At 35.3% G+C, this 18,914-nt stretch overlaps 2 protein-coding genes across 5 annotated transcripts; both read left to right on the top strand.

The window, feature by feature from the left end:
- The first annotated feature begins 1,257 nt into the window (after positions 1 to 1,257).
- On the top strand, positions 1,258 to 3,438 carry LOC137965362 (polygalacturonase-like). The gene is made up of 9 exons (XM_068811666.1): positions 1,258 to 1,452; positions 1,638 to 1,802; positions 1,897 to 2,070; positions 2,155 to 2,175; positions 2,321 to 2,528; positions 2,597 to 2,678; positions 2,757 to 2,865; positions 2,940 to 3,056; positions 3,181 to 3,438. The coding sequence occupies exons 1-9, from the start codon at positions 1,258 to 1,260 to the stop codon at positions 3,436 to 3,438; spliced, it is 1,329 nt and encodes a 442-aa protein (XP_068667767.1).
- Positions 3,439 to 12,463: 9,025 nt separating this feature from the next.
- On the top strand, positions 12,464 to 17,855 carry LOC137966189 (protein-tyrosine-phosphatase MKP1-like). 4 transcript variants are annotated; one of them, XR_011116197.1, is made up of 4 exons: positions 12,464 to 12,519; positions 13,743 to 16,075; positions 17,044 to 17,226; positions 17,476 to 17,742. XR_011116197.1 is itself a non-coding variant. In XM_068812735.1 (4 exons), the coding sequence occupies exons 2-3, from the start codon at positions 13,898 to 13,900 to the stop codon at positions 17,101 to 17,103; spliced, it is 2,238 nt and encodes a 745-aa protein (XP_068668836.1). In that variant the 5' UTR covers positions 12,600 to 12,677; positions 13,743 to 13,897; the 3' UTR covers positions 17,788 to 17,855. The 4 variants fall into 4 exon arrangements, 2 of the variants coding, with proteins under 2 accessions (XP_068668836.1, XP_068668835.1); XR_011116196.1 differs by lacking the exon at positions 12,464 to 12,519 and adding an exon at positions 12,600 to 12,677; XM_068812735.1 differs by lacking the exons at positions 12,464 to 12,519; positions 17,476 to 17,742 and adding exons at positions 12,600 to 12,677; positions 17,788 to 17,855 and having other exon boundaries at positions 17,044 to 17,103.
- Positions 17,856 to 18,914: the final 1,059 nt, after the last annotated feature.

Below are 18,914 nucleotides of genomic sequence, written 5' to 3'. Positions count from 1 at the left end.
ATACAAAACCTATTATTTATTGTGATAAATATGAGTGTTAAAAAATGTATTACCATTAGTAAAACTTCAAGTCTCCTACATTCCTTTGAAGATTGAATTGTAAATATTTGAACAAAGTCTTTGTCCAAGATTGGTTTTTAGTTATTAGATACAGAAGACACATAGTAGTTATGTTGGTGTTGCTTGGCTTGGGGGAAGGGTGTATTAAAACCAAACCATTTGCTTCAACTCACTTTGCCACATCAACATCAAATTAACATTCATAAGAAGCAAAATCAACTCTCCAATGATACCTAAACTCTTGGACCTCTTTTCTTATGTGATTAATATTTTTTTAATTATCTCCTTTTTATTTTAAAATTTATTTGTTTAGTTTCCCTTTTTATTTACCTTTGTTTATATTTCATAATTTTCATTAAATTATTTGCACTTATTTATATTCAATTTTCAAAATAAAAAATTATTTATGCTCTATTTTCATACCTTTTAATTATAAATTTACAGCTATATTTAAATAAAATAAAATAAAAATAATAAATAAGCTAATGTTTAAACAAGAGATAAATAGTAAATAAATAAGACGATTAGAAGGAAAACACTAAATTGTAAAACAAAAAAGATTAAGTAATATAATTTTAAAAAAAAATTAAAATAGAATTTATTTTAGGATGAAATAAAAAAATTATTTTATTGTTTTAATTTAATTTAAGTTAAATTTATATTAATTTAATCTATGTTATTATTATATTGATTTGCAATGGTTTTGATTCTAGCCAAATAAAAGTAATAATAATCATATTATAATTTTGTATTAATTACCCAAAATAAAATGATATCTTCTCAATACTTATAAAATCCGTCTCTTAACGATTGTAATGCCATTAGTTATCGTGAAAACATATTTTTCCAATAATTTTCTTATCACCAAATAAATATCTTCGATCGTTCAAACTTCCAAGCAACCGTTAATCAGAAAACGTAATCTAATAGAAGAAACTCAAAGGCCCCATAAATAATCAAACGAGATTCAGAATTGATTTCATGCAACCTATATATTAATACTGGTTTTCTTCTTTGCCTGTTTCGGTTCAGAGCAAGATCTTGTTTATTTAGAACACTTTTTTTTCCCGCCTACGTCTGCTTCTGTTGTCTCAGGTGTACATAACGCATTTGAGACTCACGTTGCGATCGGATCTCTCGTACGATTTCTTTTCTTTTTTCTTTTCTTTTTCTTCTCTTCGGTTTCCCTGCGGAACCATGAATGTGCAAATCGTTTCTGGACTTCTCCTTCTTCTTTCCGTGATCACATCTCAAGCGGTTGCTTCAAACTCAGATGCCGCTGATGGCTTTCTTCTACCAAATCCTCCTCCTCCTCCTGTTGCATGCCCAGATTATCAGTTCAATGTGATTGATTACGGTGCAGTAGGAGATGGACTTACAGACGATACCCAGGTAGTCTTTCATTTCTTTTTCTTTCTTCTCCAACACTTGTCTGGTTTTCCTCTGCCAGCGCCCTTGAAATCCGCTGTCCGCATAGTTCTGCATCTCTGACCCATTAAGAAACTGAAGCAATACCTGGAGAAAGAACTTTCAGTACTGACTGCAAATCTTCTCTTCCTTGTTGATCGTTTTGTAAGGCTTTCAGAAACGCTTGGGAAGCAGCCTGTGCCTTTGAAAATCCTCCAACTCCACTCGTTCCAAATCCTCCTAGCCCGGTCGTCTATGTTCCTTCCTGCTATACGTTTCTGTTGAACAAGATAATATTTGCAGGACCTTGCGTCTCGTCTTCCATTACCTTTCGGGTAAGCTGCACTACTCCCATTTAACCCCATTGAACTACTTACCTTCAAATCACCCGAATTAGTACCCTCAAACAGGGTCATTTTTTTTGTGAAGCTTGAGGGGACTATAATGGGACCAGAGACGCTAGACGGGTGGAACTGCAGTTCTAAGAGTAACAGGGATTGGATTGAATTCCAAGACCTGAATGGGCTGGACATTGTTGGTGAAGGTACAATCAATGGCAATGGACAAGTTTGGTGGGAAAGAAACAACAAAAAGAAGAAAACTGTGAGTTGAATTCAGCTTAACAAATCAATTAATCTCTCTTATATGAGGTTGATTTACATATATATGATCTTTCTGTCATAACAGGCTTGCACTTCTCCCCCAAAGGTACGATGACTTCTATTTAACTCGGTCTTCACCAGTACTTGATCTCAATTTAGTGTTTTTTCACTTGTTGTTAAAAGCGTCACTAGCAATGGTTTTAGACTACATATACACGACACATCATATATGGATAAATGACTATAAACAGGCCTTGGTTGTTGCAAGAAGCTCGCTGGTGAACATTAGCGGGCTAACCTTAGTGGACAACCCTAGGGTACATATGAAGATCGATAGCTGCAATGGTGTCCAGATCTCTGGTCTCACAATTAGTGCCCCAGAGGACAGCCCCAACACTGATGGAATCCACATCGAATCTTCTCAAAACCTCACAGTAGTTGATTCAAAAATCGGAACAGGTATTTTCTGTCTTTTCCAGCTACTACTTCTACATTAACACAGGATAATAGGTTTGCTTTCTCTGCAGGTGATGATTGTATTTCAATCGGAAATGCCTCTTCTTACCTCAACATCAGTGGAATTGCTTGCGGGCCTGGTCATGGAATAAGGTTTATAAATGTGTTCTGCTTCTATCTTCTTCTTTCTGAGACTGAAAATGGAGGTTATTAATGTTTCTTCTGCTTCAGTATCGGGAGTCTGGGAAAAGATGGAGCTTTCGCCACTGTAGAACATGTTCGCGTAAAAGCCGTCTCCTTCAACGGAACTCAAAATGGGGTGCGAATCAAGACGTGGCAGGTAATCTTCCTTTTTTCTGTAGTCGTGAAGGTTCAGATTGATATGATTTGACAGAATTCGTTCTTCCTGTGCAGGGAGGCAGTGGCTATGTCAGAGACGTTGTATTTGAGGAAGTGGACTTACATCTCGTAAAGAATCCCATCATCATCGATCAATACTACTGCAATGGCCACCATAACTGCAAGAATCATGTGAGTTCTAAAACAAAGTCCAATCTGACTATTTCATGTGGGAATCCATTGAAACGTCTAGTTTTGATCAATCGTTCAGTCTTTTTAATGATCTGACTCGAAACTCATTAATCTGATATGGCAGACATCGAACGTGGAAGTGAGCGATGTGAGCATTATCAATGTGCACGGAACATCATCAACGAAAGTTGCAGTTTGTCTGGCTTGCAGCAAGACTGTCTCCTGCAAGCAGATCACTTTGCAGGACATTGACATTTCCTGGGAGAGAGATCCCGAAAGGACAACCTCGTACTGCCTCAACGCCCAGGGATGGGTCGACTTCACTGTTTTCCCTTCCGTTCCCTGCCTCGACCCCATAGTGAGTCGTTCGTCATCTAGCTAAGTAATAACGGTAGAGTCAGTGTCGCCATGGACGATATTGTTGTAATTTATACTATTTTTATTATATATTAGAGATAAAATAAGATCTTTATTATCCCTAATTACATCAATTATGATTATCAAAGTTTACATAAATTATGAGAAGATAAATCGATTACATTAATCAAGGAAGATTGCCAAATCTCCCAACTCATGTGACAAGGATGCCAACTCGTGTAATGACTCATCAAACCATCTCACGTGATCATGGTGGGTCCCACTTTGTAACATTCCCCCTCAAGTTGGGGGTGAGAAAATATGGTAAATGCCCAGGTTGTTGCAGATGGTGGACAAGATCTTATAAATGACTGGTTTCGTGAGAATGTCTGTAACTTGCCCTTATGAAGAGATATGTTTGAGAGATAATATGACGGCTTGGAATTTCTCTCGTATGAAATGTCAATCTAGTTCAATGTGCTTTGTTCTCTCATGGAAGATCAAATTTGAGGTGATATGTATTACCGCTTAATTGTCGCAATATTGATCCATAGGGTCTTTTTTATAGAATCTCAGTTCAGTGAAAAAGGATTTGATCCATAGAAGCTAAGTAACTGTGTGTGTCATGGCCCTGTATTTTGGTTTTGCACTAGACCTTGCAATTACGTTCTACTTCTTGCTTCTCCATGTAACCAAGTTCCCTCCAACCATTATATAATATCCCGAAGTAGATTTTCTGTCATCTGGGATCCGGCTCATTCTATATCTCAAACTATTCTATGTTGAAGTGACCATGGTTTTATAGAGAAGCCATATTCCTGGAGCTCCTTACAAATATCGCAATATTCTTTCCAATGATTGTCAGTTAATTGTAGTTTGTGCATGCATTGACTCACCACATTGACTCACCACATTTACTGCATATGATATATCCGACCTTGTTACACAGAGATAAATGAGTTTCCCCACAGTCTTTGATATTTTTTAATATTCACATCTTCTCTAGTGCTTGCAGATAATTTTTTGTATTAGAATCCATAGGGGTTTCTACTAGTTTACTCCCCATCATTCTTGTCTCCTCCGGTAGATTAAGGACATACTTCATTTGAGATAGTATAATTCTATGTTTGGACTGTAGTACTTCAATACCTATAAAGTATTTAAGTAGTCCAAGATTTTTTGTCTTGAATTCTTCACATATTTTTTCCTTGGTTTCCTGAATGCCTTCGGGATCACTACCGGTTAAGACAATATTATCAACATATATGACCAAAATCACTTTGCCTTTAGGTGTGTCTTTAAGAAATACGGAGTGATCTACGAAACATTTGTGAAATCCGGCCCGTATGAGTGTTTGGCTAAATTTATCAAACCATGCACGAGGAGACTGTTTCAGACTATATAAAGGGATTTTTTCAATAGACATACTGACTCCCCCTCGACCACAAATCCAGACGGTTGTTGCATATAAATTTCTACCTTTATATCCCCATTGAGAAAAATATTTTTTACATTAAGTTGATAGACCAACCAGGAAGAAATAGCAGCAAAAGATAATAAAATATGTATCGAGTTCATTTTGGCCACCAGAGAGAATGTTTCCTTATAATTAATCCCATAATATTGCGTATAGCCTTTAGCAACGAGGCGAGCCTTAAGACGAGCAACTGAATCATCTAGATTGTATTTAATAGTAAAACCCCACTTATAGCCGATAATTTTTTTATCTAATGGAAGAGAAACTAGAGCCCATGTCCGATTCTCATAAAGTACCTGCATTTCTTCGTCCATTATTGCCTTCCACCCTAGATATTTTAGAGCCTCCAAATAGGACTGTGGGACTGAGATGGAGGAGATAGACACAAAAAATTAACAACATGAAGAAGATAAACGATGGTGAGACACAAAATTGGATATGGGGTGAGAAATAGAGGGCCTAGTGCAAATTCTGGGTTCTTTCCTTAAGGCATTGGGTCGAGTATCATATTGTGGTCTAAAAGGAACAGGAGAAGGTGGACTTACCTCGATGGGATCCGCACACTCCGCTGGTGTGGTGTCAACCAGCGCTTCAGGGGGTTGAGGAGGAACTTGGAGGAGAGACTATCAGTGTTTTCATTTTCTGGAATAAGTTATACTCATCATCGGTAAGGGTTTTCTTTTCTGTTAATGGGGTAGACTGATCCTCTTTTGTATCACTTACTGAGGCTTGATTAACCTGATCCCAATCTGGTATGCCATGGATTTAAAAACACTGGTCTATAGTGTGGCTATTTCCCATAATGAATGCATTCCATGCTGTTTATTTTGACAAGACCATTCCCACCACCTCTTCCTCTTCCTCCTCTATAATTTCTTCCATGGCCTCGGTTGTGGTCGGTTGATGTTCCCCTATGCTCATAGTACATAGCGGATGACACTACAGTAGGAGAAGGAGAAAAAGAGTCTAGAATGTAGAGTAATGTGGCACATACATCATCAAAAGTGGGAATAACAAAGGCCCTAAGGAGTTGACTTTTAGCAAATTCGAGATATGGCTTAATGTGTGCTAAGCAAATGGTAATGGCTAAGGCTTCCTTCTGCTTGTCTTAGACAGAGACATCAATGGAGGTAGGCTGAGTTAGCTTCCATTCTTGAAGAAGGCCTCTAAAACGAGCCAAACATTCATGGATGTTTTCTCTTTGTTTAGTGTTGAACATTCTTTGGAGAATATCATTTGGCATATACAAGTTGTCAGAGCTAGAGTACAACTTAGCACATGTCTCCCAATTTTGTTTGGCGGTGTCGAGATGAATAACATTGTTGGAGATAGGTTTTTCCATGTTGTTGATGAACCAATTAATTACCAAAGTATCATTTTTTAACCACTTAGCATAAGCAATATCTTCTTCATCAATGGGTGGCGCAAGTATAGTGAGGTGACCAAGTAGATCCCTTGTTATAAGGAACTGTCAAACCAATGTCGACCAGCTCAAGAAATTTAATATCCATCACAAGGGTATGGTAGTAATCTTGAGAATATCATTCTTATTACCCATGTATTCTTCAACCATAAGAGGCAATTCAAGAGTAATAATGTACTCAAATTTGAAGTAGCCTAAGTAAGTTGCTTGGAGATTCAAGACCAGCCAAGGCTAGCTTGGGTAGATGGGAGGAGAACCCGAGCTTATTAAATCTTTAGGCAAGGAGGGAACCCTCTTAGGCCAGTTAACTTGCTGGCCAAAAATTCATGTAATTAATTCTCTAGTCTTCCTTGTAGAGGATAACAATAATCAATCAATAAGCCTGAAATCAAGTAAGGTAAGGTAGCAATTCCGATTAGATCTTTCCAAGATCATTCCAAAAATATATTTTACTCCAACTTGGGATAAATCAGTATATATTCAGTTCCTCATGAATTAGGCTAGATATAATTGATCAAAAATCAAACAAAATCAGGCCTAATCAAGAAGATATTATAAGATCTTAAAAAACAACAATATTTCTTCAAATGGATTGGCGTCACTAGCCACTTCCTTTCTTATTTTGTGCTTGATTCATTTTATGTAAAACACAATATTCGATGTTTGATTTTCCAACAACAATCAGCTACCTCGGGGCTCTCAAAAAATTCTCCAAAAAATACAAAACCGAGTAGAGTTCTTATAAGAACTCAATTAATGGAGAAGTTTAGCATAGAAGCTAAGTAATTCGATTTTTGAAATCCAATGGATAAAAAAATACTCATAATAGGCTTAAGAATAATTTTCTTCATCAAGAAAATCTTGTTCCCACAAAATTATATCCTTTTATGCAGAAAATCTCAACATAAACCGATTTTTAGCCAAAAACTTGCAAACCGACAAAACTGTCTTGGTAAACTTCTTCTAATCCAAGATCATAAATCTCAATAATTTCATAAGATGAAGACAAAAATAAAATCATCTCTGAACCATCTTCTAAAGATACAAAAACCAAGAGCATGAAGTAATAATAAAAAAAATGAAAAACTTATCTCACAAGCTTCAGTCTTGCTTCACAAAGAGCCTTCTATGAGTAGCTTTGGCCATAACTTCTTAAAGCATTCTTTTGACATGGAAAGAGCAAAGAGAGAAAGAGAGAGAGTGAACTCGAATAAAGAGGAGAGAAGAGAAAAAAGAGAAAAAAAAATTAGGCCTGAGAGAGATTCTTCATGAGTTGAGATGTGGAGAGCTTGATTGAACCCTTCAACCAAGACCCCTATTTATACTATTTTCATTATATATTTAGAGATAAGATATGATCTCTAATATCCCTAATTGCATCAATCATGTTATCCAAATTTACATAAATCAAGGAAAGATAAATCAATTACATTAATCAAGGAAGATTGCCAAATCTTTCAACTCATGTGATAAGGATGTCAGCTCGTGTGATGACTCATCATGCCACCTCACGTGATCATGGTGGGTCCCACCTTGTAACATTCTTTTAGCTACTTTTACGTAACACAATATTCATGTAAAAATGAAGATGAATAGATTACATAATCCACTCTTCATCACTCTAGTATTTTTAACTAAATGAATAATGGGTTTTCTTTTATATCTAAAAAATCTATGTTATGAAGCTATGACCCGACTAATTTTGTCGGGTTTAACTAGATTTGGTCCCTAGTATGACCTTCATAATAAACAAGCAAATAGGTAGTCAAGTATCAAATACCCTTTGATCATATTTATTTAATGACATTAATATACAAATAAACAAGTAATGCTACTTGCATCCTTAAGGGGACAAATGTGTTCTCTAGGGTATTAAAAGTGAATGGCTAAAATGCTATAGAATTGGAGCCCTAACCTACAAAGAGAGCTTTTTACTTGTCTACACTACTACTGATTTTCAAATTTCAAGATACTAAATTAAATGTAATATTAGTCTTCCATGTTCCTTCTAACAAGAGTTTTTTTAAAAATTTTTTTGAACCAAAGACCTCACACCAAAATACCCCTATGGTGATTGTTGAGCTAATGGCCCAAATCACTAAAAAATTTAAAATTTACTAGTCTTTTAAAAGTAAGCTATATGTATATAGATGTTAAAACTCTAAATTATATAAATATGGTTTTGATAGTATATCAAAAAGAGCTCACACAAGGGTTGGCAAAATTAATTCCATTCAATAATTTTGTCTACAATAAGTATTATCTCTAGTCCAGAATAAGGGTTTCAACTTAAATTGATGATTAAAATTGATCAAAATTTGCTAAAAGGTAGTTTCATATACCTTCAAATCTTCAAATATGAATAGCTAAATGTTATAATTTCGAATATGGCTTTGTTATTCATATTTAATAGACAATTAAGGTAAAAATTTTTAAATATTTTAATTAAAATTTTAAATTACTTAACTACCCCTTAATTTTTATTATATAAATATTTTAGAAATAGTAAATAACTAATTATACTATTTTTTAGAGAAAAAAAAACTCTTGTCCTATTTCTCTTGCACAACTCAACAAGAATGAATAGAAGAGGACGTCTTGCATAATTATAATTTTATGTCATCTCTATGAAAGTTCTCCTTATTTACTAGTCATGTCACCCATACACACATGGGTGCCTTTTAAAAAATATTTAATATTTGAATAATTAGTGATTAGCTAATGATAAATAATTATGGTTTATGGTCCGATTAGGGTTTAATTATGGTCCATTCAGGTTGGATTAGGGGCTTAAATAATAACATTCAAGTTATGATTAGGCGATTAATTAGGGTCCGATTGGGATTTCAACTACGATTTAAGTCACTTAATTTGTAAATAGTTAATAAGTAACTAGTAATAATTATTAACTAAGTAATAATAATTAATATTAATACAATTAATAATTAATACTTAATACTTAATTATTAACTATAGACTAATGATTAATAATTATAACTACAGAAAGAGGATTGAAGGATGAGGACAACAACAATGACAAGAAGAAAAAGGAAAGGGAGGGGAGGGGTTTCTCTTCCTAAACCCTAATAAAACTTTCCTAAAAAGTTTGATTTTTCTTTGGGAAAGACCTCTTTCCTAGTGAAAACATAATTTTGTTGGGAAAAAACACTTTCCCCATAAAAAAATATGTTTTTCTAGTATTTCCTAAACCCTAAACGATTCTAGTATTTCATTTTCACCCCTCATTTTACTAATGCTCGCTAGCTACTCATTGTTAGATATTGAAGCGTTAGGAAATAAAGGAAACACATGAAAAATAATGTTCACTCTATTACATTGACCTTTTTCGTTCAAACTCGAAGTAAGGTAAGACCCTTGACTTATATAAGGGTCATGAACGTGAAGTTAAGTGGGTAAGACGACTAATAGAGACAACTGTTAGGGAATTAATTTCCAAGGAACTTAAAATTTTGCATTATAGTGCAATTGGACAAAAAAATATCAAGTGTACCAACATATCTAACAAATGCAATTACTTCTCGTTATTTGACTATCATAAGATCTTTATGTCAATGTTTAATTTCCATACATCTCAAATTGATATCATTTAGCATGCCTATATTGTGGTCCTACTTACAACTCATGTTACTTATTATGTTATGCAATAAAATTCTTAATGCATTCATTTCTTCAGTTCCTTGGAGTGTGTTTAATCGACTATGATTATTGAGTTGTGATGTTATAGTTACACCTTGTTGTGCAGCCTTATGCCTAAATTTTCATTTGGTTTGGTATGCATTCAACTAATTCACTTAAATCATAATGCTCTAAAAATTACAGTCGGTTTTCATATCTCAATTGAGATAATTTTAATGATATCAAACACTTAATTAACTAATGAAGTACATTACATATGCTTTATAGCTCAAAAAGCCCCAAACAATTTCCTAGAACTTTAACATAATTACATCAATACCATCTCTATAAGATGACCCTTTATTTACCGTCCTGTCATCAATGTATGTGGACATATGGGTCTTCTCCTTGATCTGTGGGCCTTGAGCCCATCTTCTATATTTCTTGGATCCATGGGTCTTCCTTGGTCTTATGGGTTTGGGCCCATTTTTAATACACTTTAATATGTGAGTATTCCTTGGTCATGTGGGCTTGGGCCCTGTCTTCCAACAAGCCACACCAGAGAAGCATTGTCTTTCAAACTACCCTTAGGACTAGAGAGAGAAGACAACTGTTCAACCTAACATTTCCCATTTGACTAGAAAAAAACTTCTAAAATTACCCATTTGACCACCTAACTGATTGACCCGATTGAAGGAAACATAAGGAGAGATCTATGAAGATAGACCAATCAGATAGAGAACATCCTACTGGCCACGAGAGAAACAAACCACTAGAAGCATTCATTCAACAAATTGTCCAAATGCACAAGCAAAAGATGTTGAATGACCAAAATAAGAAGAAGAGGCATTTAAGAAAGATCATTCAGGCCTTGATCGAGGCAAGATAGGTCACTAAAATTTGCAAGTGACCTATCTATGTAATGAGCAAATTATCATAAAATTTTAAGTCATTTCATGAGTGTTTTAATCCAAATTTGTCAAGATTTGAAAAAGGACAAAGTGTCCCTCTCTTAGCTCAATGACTTTTTTTAACATCAAGAAATCATTTATTTAAGTCGATTTTGCCCTTAGATTTGCCTTTCTTGACTCCTAAACCACAAAATGACCTCTCCCAAGTGTTCTCATACTTTGCAATTAAATTTGGAGATTTAATTTGGACAACCACCTAGCAAAGAGCTAAGTATTTTAAAGCTTCTAATTTTGAAATCTTTATCTGCTTAGCATCTCTTGTTTTAGAATCATAGCTTTTATACATTGAAATCATTCAATTTATTTTACCATTCTGATTTAAAGGGATCTGAGCATTGTGTTATAATTTTGGGGTTGAATTTTTAAAATCCAAGTATTTTTATGCACATATTTTAAAATTAATTAATTATACTTGGTAAAATAAATCTATATTACTTGGTGTTCTTACTTCGGCAATAATAATTTATTTTAGATCATTGTTTGTTGACGATATTTTTCAAAATCCAAGTGGTTATGTATCTTTTATTTTAAAGTCAATAGCATACACTTAGTAAGTCTAAACTAAAGGATCTTGTACTTTAAAATCATTTGAATTATTGAGAACTTCACTTATGAGCTTAGATTGTGATAACATCATTTGATGAGTTGTTTTTAAGTATCCCCACATTTCAAAATCCGATCGTTTAAAAACCGACTTAAGTTGTTGTTACGTAGAGTAGCTCTTGAGGATTGGTCTACTTATCCATATTGTGTGTTTTATTGTAAATTTTAAAGGCTTTTGGTACTTTATTGAGGGAGGCTAGTGTGACCATAGAGGAAAAGGCTATTAAGCCTCAGCTACAATTGATATGAACCATAAGCACTCACTAAGGTAACTTCTTATGTCGGAGCGAACTTTTCTAAGTTAGTTGTTGTGGTCAATTCAGTGGAATAAGTCTCTTTGTAAGGTACGTTATAATTGGCCCTACTAGCAATGGGCACAAGTGATATCACTTTAAAAGCTTTATATTTTTACGGTTTCATCTTGACAATAACTTATTTTACGAGAAAAAATCTTATTTTTCATATGAATCAATAAGTAAAATTTTAATTTTTTTAAATAGATTTTATTTTTATAAAAAAGTCATATCACAATTATTGTTTCAATATATCATAAGTAATTTATATTGTTACATAAAATAAGCAATTTTTTTATTTTTAGAAAATAAAAATTAAGTGGATATTGATTTTTACCCTTTCTTTATCATTCTCAAAGTCTTTCATAAGTAATCCCGTCATTTTCAATTAGAACCGTTGGATATATACTTTTTCTGACTGTCCCCATCAGAAGAAATGGACGATTGCAATTGAAACAATTCCCTCGCTGTGCGAAGATGCGGAAAAGAACCCCTTACAGTCGGCTTCGGCTGAGGAGTACAGTCAGCGGCTCGAGCCGGACCAGGCGGGGTGAAATGGGCACAGGCGATATCCGTGACTAACCATGGTTAACTTAACCCGCATTTTCAAAACCCTATACTAGACTTCTTCTTCACACCTCCACCTCATTTCTTCTTGCTCTGCAGCCTTCCCTCGTCGCTTTCTACTTCTGTCGTTACTCCGGTAAGTCTTCTAGCTCCAGCTTGTCTTCTGAAACCCAACTGTTTCTTGCGTTTGACATGTTGTTGTTGTTATCATTATTAGTTGGGAATAGAAAAGAAAAAAGAGTGGTTGGATTGTTGGGAAGAAATTTTGCGTGTTTTCCTTGTTGGAACCTTGAGGTATTTTTCACTGTATTTAGTCCCTTAGGGTTCTACGTTTGTTGCGATTTTTATTTCTGGAACTTCTGTTTTGACAATTTAATGGTGATTCTGTTTTGCGCGAAAGATCGAATGATTCGATCTCCGTCTTTAGTCATATGGTTTTTGTGTATATTTTCATATATTTTGGTAAGTAAACGGCCTTCTTCTTCTTCTTCTTCTTCTTTCTTCTATTATCTCTCTGCCTCTTCCTTTTTCTCTTCCTTCTCTTCTTCTTTCTTCTTCGTCTTTTCTTCTGCCTCTCTCTCTCTCTCTCTCTCTCTCTCTCTATCTCTTGCCTGTTGTTGAATTTAACTTTTGGCTGCCGATGAGTTTTACGCGGCTGGTTTCTTTTTTCCTTGGCTGAAATACATGAATTTGCTCGAGAAGGCCTTTCATGATACTTCATTGGTACTTTTTATTTTATCCGACTTCATCTTAGTCTTTTCTATTTTTTTGGTTTCTAGAATTGAGAGCAGTCATTGTTGGTGTCTTTTGTTTTCGTTTCAGTTTCGGTATTAGACAACTAATGATCCTTGAATAGCATATTAAAATGTTCAGATATTTTTAATGTTCAAATAGATAAGGAAACTTAAAGTTTCTGCTCTATTTCACTTTCATCCAATCCCTTTTGCATCTCGCTTCCTAAATTGTCTCAACATTGTTGGTGGATTTCGAGCTGTTGTAATTGATAGGCTTATTCTTTTTTCTCTTTTATAATATGGTCTTTTGTTTCTGTTGTTTTGCACCCTTTAATATCAGTTTTTGGTATTTCCATTGCATAGCGTCTATCTTTGAAAGAATTATGTTTTTATCTGTTTGTCCAATTCCATGATTTCATTATTCTACTTTTTTTCAGTTTCTATGCTCCTCAATTTCTTTCTTTGTCTCTTTTTTGGAATGGTATGCTCTTCCATTGGAACCATTATTTTGAAATTTTAAATCATTAAGTGACATAGTTGGAGCCATTTTGTGAATATTTATTTCTCGTCTACTATACTTGTGAATTTCTGTTTTCTTTTGTAATTTTTTTTTCTTGTAATACAGGAATGAAGCAGGCTTTGGCAGAAGTGTATCGTAATAGAAGCGATATTATCTTTTTTATCACAATTTGAGAGCTTCGTCTCTGGGTATATTCCGTCAATTAGCGAGGAGAAAGCTTTGGGCATGGCGTGTGGGTATTTTTACAAAAATTAGTGTCTATGGTCGGGGATGAGGACCCTACTGGGTCCCGGGGCCTGTGCCCACTACCCTCTGGCCGCAAAACTTTCTGGAGGTCTAACACATGGTCCTCTAGGTCCCCATCCTCCGAGAGCAGAAAAGATTTTTGTGATTCTACTGACCCGAATAGCACCCAATTCAGGCAAGACCGTCACTTTCCTGTCCCTCTGACCCCTCGGTCTCACCAGAATTCCAAGGGTCGATCTTGTTTGCCACCACTGCAGCCTCTATGTATTACTCGCCGCAACTTAGATGAGTGGCCCAAAGCAGGCTCTGATGATATTGGTGAGTGGCCCCATCCACCAACCCCAAGTGGCAGCTCAAACAGAGGATTGAAGCTCGACTTGTCATCATTCCAACAAAAACCAGACCCTACTGGGACCCTTGTCAAGAAGGATAAGATTGCCTTTTTTGATAAGGAATGCTCAAAGGTGGCTGAACATATATATCTCGGTGGTGATGCTGTAGCACGGGACCGTGACATTCTTATTAAAAATGGGATCACTCATGTTCTTAATTGTGTGGGTTTTGTGAGCCCCGAATACTTCAAGGCTGATTTTGTATACAAGACACTATGGCTGCAAGATAGTCCTTCAGAAGACATTACTAGCATTCTTTATGATGTTTTTGACTATTTTGAAGACGTTAGGGAGCAACGTGGGCGGGTCCTAGTGCACTGTTGTCAGGGTGTCTCCCGTTCAACATCTTTGGTGATTGCATATCTCATGTGGAGGGAGGGGCAGAGCTTTGAAGATGCATTTCAATATGTTAAAGCTGCAAGGGGCATAGCAGATCCGAATATGGGCTTTACTTGTCAGTTACTGCAATGTCAGAAACGTGTCCATGCTATTCCTCTGAGCCCCAGCTCCATTTTGAGAATGTACAGAATGGCTCCACACTCCTCTTATGACGCTCTACATCTTGTACCAAAAATGTTGAATGATCCATCTCCATCCGCTTTAGATTCTAGAGGTGCATTTATTGTCCACGTACCCTCTGAAATATATGTGTGGATTGGTAAAAATTGTGAATTGGTCATGGAGAGGGATGCAAAAGCAGCTGCATTTCAGGTTGTTCGATATGAAAGGGTGCAGGGCCCCATCATAACTGTTGAGGAAGGGGAAGAACCATCTGATTTTTGGAATGTTTTCTCAAATTGTTCACACTCTGTAGATAATTCTGATACCTCTTTGCAAGTTAAGAAGGAGAAGACTGAATCAACAGTTAGGATTGGTGTAGGTAAAAAGCGAGTAGATATATATGATGTGGACTTTGAGCTTTTCCGTAAAGCACTTGTGGGTGGAATAGTGCCACCCTTTTCCTCAGCATCAGGAGCCGGGCATGAAATGCGGGTCCCTGCCAGGGAAAGCAATTGGAGCATACTGAGGCGTAAATTTGGTTCAGGAGTTGTTAAAGAGTGGGTATCAGCATCAAGGGCTACCCTTTCTAGAGTATATTCAGATTCAATGTTGATGGTTGATACTGATAATCCTGTAAACAAAAATCAGCTGCTTACTCGCCCTAGTTCAGTTTCATCTGGCTCTAGCGTGAACTCAAAATCTAGCTCACATTCAGCAGCTTCTCTGTCAGCTACACCTTCACCTACTTTTGTTGCTGCATGTGATTCAACATCGAAGGCTTTTAAAACCATGTTACCCAAGCAACCTTATGATGTATCATGTTTTGAACACTCTGCTGGAGGGAATGAGGACAATAAGAAAAATAGAGTTGAGCTTTTGGATCACATCAAAGAAAATAAAGATGATGTTTCTGTAAAAACTGATGGAGTGCTACAGGGGGGAAGTTTGTCACAAGAAAAGCCACAGATATCTACAATTATTGGTTCAGTCAACACTAGCTCAGATGTTCCAAACCCAATGAATCTTTTAATATACTGCTGGCCCAAGTTAGAAAAGATTGCAAAATTTTGTGTTGGTGATTTTGATTCCAAGGCAGTGTTTCTATTTTTATCTGCAGAGACAGGTGTAGGGAAAGGTAAAAGTAAAAAGCTCTATTTGTGGATAGGAAGTTGCTTCGAACATCAGAATAGACTGACTCAAGTAGATAGCTGTAGAGTTGAAAATAAGGGTATTGACTGGAATCAAGTTGGCTGTGACTTTCTTACTACAATGGGTCTGCCAAAGGACACTCCCATTAAGGTATGCTACTTAATATATACTTTATGAGTCTTGAGTCTTTTTGAGTTAATCAGGTTGGCTACTTCACTTGGCTCCATCTTTAAACCGGTTAAGTAGTCACTTGCTATACACGACCTGATTTAAGACTAGGGTTTGTCAAAAAATCAAAAGCGTGAAATTAACAATTAAGTTTTCATTGGGCCTGCCTCAGTAGCCACAAGGGGATGTTTCTGACAAGAGGTTTTGTGTTCAAGTCTCAGCAGGGGTTTTAGTTGTAGCATGTGTTCGTGTAATCAAGTTAATGGTAACAGTATACGTCTGGTCTGACATCTGCTTGTCTTTAGCAATCTGTTGAAAGTCCAGACAAAATTGCTTAAAAGTCTACTGCCTTATCTGCAGGTGGTCTTGGTTCTCTGCTCCACTGGAATCTGCATGTTGTCAATATTGGGCATCTAGACCCTCTGTATTATATTTATTTTTAGCTATGTGGGGGATTACATTCACTTTTAACTGCAGTTACGTGATTTGTGGTAATTGGGTTGAGCTCCCAGCTCAATGGTACTGGTCTTAGCTCAAAACAAATCCAATGTCAAATTCAATTTGACTGGTTTTCTTGTTGTTTGCGTTTCTAAAGGTAGGCCACCATAGTAAAAAGATACAAAGCCAGGTGCATTTGCAATTCAAGACTATTATGCAGCTCCATTTGTTAAGAGTAGTAATTAGATGATTTAGAAGAGTTTGAGATGTATACAATGTGTATCTGTATAGGATTTTTTAGTTTTTTTCACGTTCTTATTTGTTTCTTAAATTTTCTCGTACTTACCAGAGAAATGTGATACTTGAAGTATAATTGATTGAAAAATCAGGAGGGTCTCCTTGTGTATTCTTGCCTTTCATGCTTTTTAGCCTCATCTCTTTTCTTGATTTTGTGGTCAAGTCATGCTTATCACTTAGTAGGTCTCATTCTGTGTGCTGAATTGGATGAACAGGTTGTAAGAGAAGAAGAGGGCAAGCCAAAGGATTTCCTGGAAATGTTGAATGCCTTTTAGGTATATTGTAGAACTAACACAGCTTAACTTGATCGACCAACGATCGAGAATCATGCTAGGTCCTTCAGCATAAATTAGACTCATTTTGCTTTTTCTTGGAGCTCTGCTGACAAGATCAGTGAGGTATAAACTTACAGCCTTCCCACCTATAGGCTAACTGCTCTTAGGCATTGTTACTTGAACTAGGCCAAAAAAACAAAAAATGAAACTTTTTTTGCTTTCATTATTTTTATATTCACCCATAGATGATTTTTTTTTGGACTGATGTGCAGTAAAATATTATGGTGTTCAGATTTTATATATATATATTTTTATAATAGCATTATATTTCAAGTGTTCGAATCTCTTGACGTGTTTACTGCCTGCCCACAGGAGGCGGCCATTGAACTCATCTGTTGGCAATTAAGCAATCGTCCGCCTAGATGTACAGTGTCAGATACCTTGTAAGAACGGCGTAGCACCCTTTGTAATTTTTTTTCTACTGATTAGGTTTTTTTTTTTTTTTTACATGTTCAATGTAACCTAAATAATTGATCATCTAAAGAACCATCTTTACAATAGATAAATTGATTCCCTGTTTCTTAAATGTATCACCCTTTTGATTTTCGACAAGCCCAATTTGAGTGTTGGATTATGTGTTGGATTATGTGTTGGAAGTTGATACTGATCACTCATTTCTCTTAGTTGAAACAAGGAATCCATAGATCAGTCCTCTGCATCAATAATAGCAGAAAGAGCAGAAATGGATCTTAATGCAGCAAGTGAAACCAAATCCACTGAGGCTTCAGTATGACCAGCTCACAAAGTTCATCAGTAAACCTTAAGCAGGTGCAGCCCATAGTTTAACTCAAACTTTTATAAATAGTGATACTAGCAAAAGCACAATGATCGAGTTATCAGGAAGTGTCAACATCCAAAAAGAATAACATTACAAGAGACCCTTCACCAGAAATCCAGTCAAGAGAATGATTGTTCAGGTTCTGAAAGATGATGACCTTCCACGGCGCAATGCATCAAGAGCCTCACCTATGGAGAAGAAGCCCTTAGTAGGACAATCAGGTCGCCTTCTGCATTTAATGTCTCAAAAGAAGAAATTATATTAAAATAGTGATTTAATATTTATAATTAGAATATTATTAAAATAAATATTTGATAAATTATTTTGACATAATTATCCGATTGTTATAGTTAATTAAACCAATGATTTTAAATTTTGTGATAATATATTATTAATTAATAATACATAAAATATATTTTATACAAATATATTGTGTGTTAAAGTTATGATTAGATCAATTTTTTTTCTTAAAATATTTATTTTTAAGTTAAAGTATATCATATGTTATTAATAAATTAATAACTTAACGTATTACTTTCGTTTTTTTATTTATAATGTTATTTATTTATTATTTATAATTAATCATATACGTATTTCATTGGTTCATGTAATTATCATATTAATGCATAATAAAATATCTAATTTAATTAATAAATATATTAATTTATTTAATTATACATTAAATAACTTATTCGTATAGTAATAATGGTTGTTTTACCTAATTTGGGGTTTAAGGATTATGTTGTAATTAAGTGCACTGTAAAGTTTTAGAGATTCTCTTGTTTTTTATGTTTTTCTCATGTTGGGGCACTAACACTGGAAACTGTTTTCCAGTGCATATGAAGTCGTCAACACTAACACCAAGTGCGAAGACGATCTTCATGTACATGACTGACATGATCTTCATGTTGGACATAAATTTGATCTTCAAGAATCCATTTGGCGCACTAACCCCCGTGCGAAGACGATCTTC

Source organism: Aristolochia californica, unplaced genomic scaffold (assembly GCF_029961685.1).
Source record: "Aristolochia californica isolate CCGP_79_NKW_82.1479 unplaced genomic scaffold, dmAriCali1.0.hap1 SCAF_5, whole genome shotgun sequence".
Lineage (NCBI taxonomy): Eukaryota > Viridiplantae > Streptophyta > Magnoliopsida > Piperales > Aristolochiaceae > Aristolochia > Aristolochia californica.
This window is presented reverse-complemented; position numbering and strand designations above follow the sequence as displayed.

Bases quoted from the DNA above. Each gene is read 5' to 3' on its own strand.
- LOC137965362 (XM_068811666.1), top strand. From the start codon at position 1,258: ATGAATGTGCAAATCGTTTCTGGACTTCTCCTTCTTCTTTCCGTGATC. The intron at 2,176-2,320 runs GTACGATGACTT...GACTATAAACAG, and splicing joins CTTGCACTTCTCCCCCAAAG to GCCTTGGTTGTTGCAAGAAG. The intron at 3,057-3,180 runs GTGAGTTCTAAA...CTGATATGGCAG, and splicing joins ACCATAACTGCAAGAATCAT to ACATCGAACGTGGAAGTGAG.
- LOC137966189 (XM_068812735.1), top strand. From the start codon at position 13,898: ATGGTCGGGGATGAGGACCCTACTGGGTCCCGGGGCCTGTGCCCACTA. The intron at 16,076-17,043 runs GTATGCTACTTA...TTGGATGAACAG, and splicing joins CAAAGGACACTCCCATTAAG to GTTGTAAGAGAAGAAGAGGG.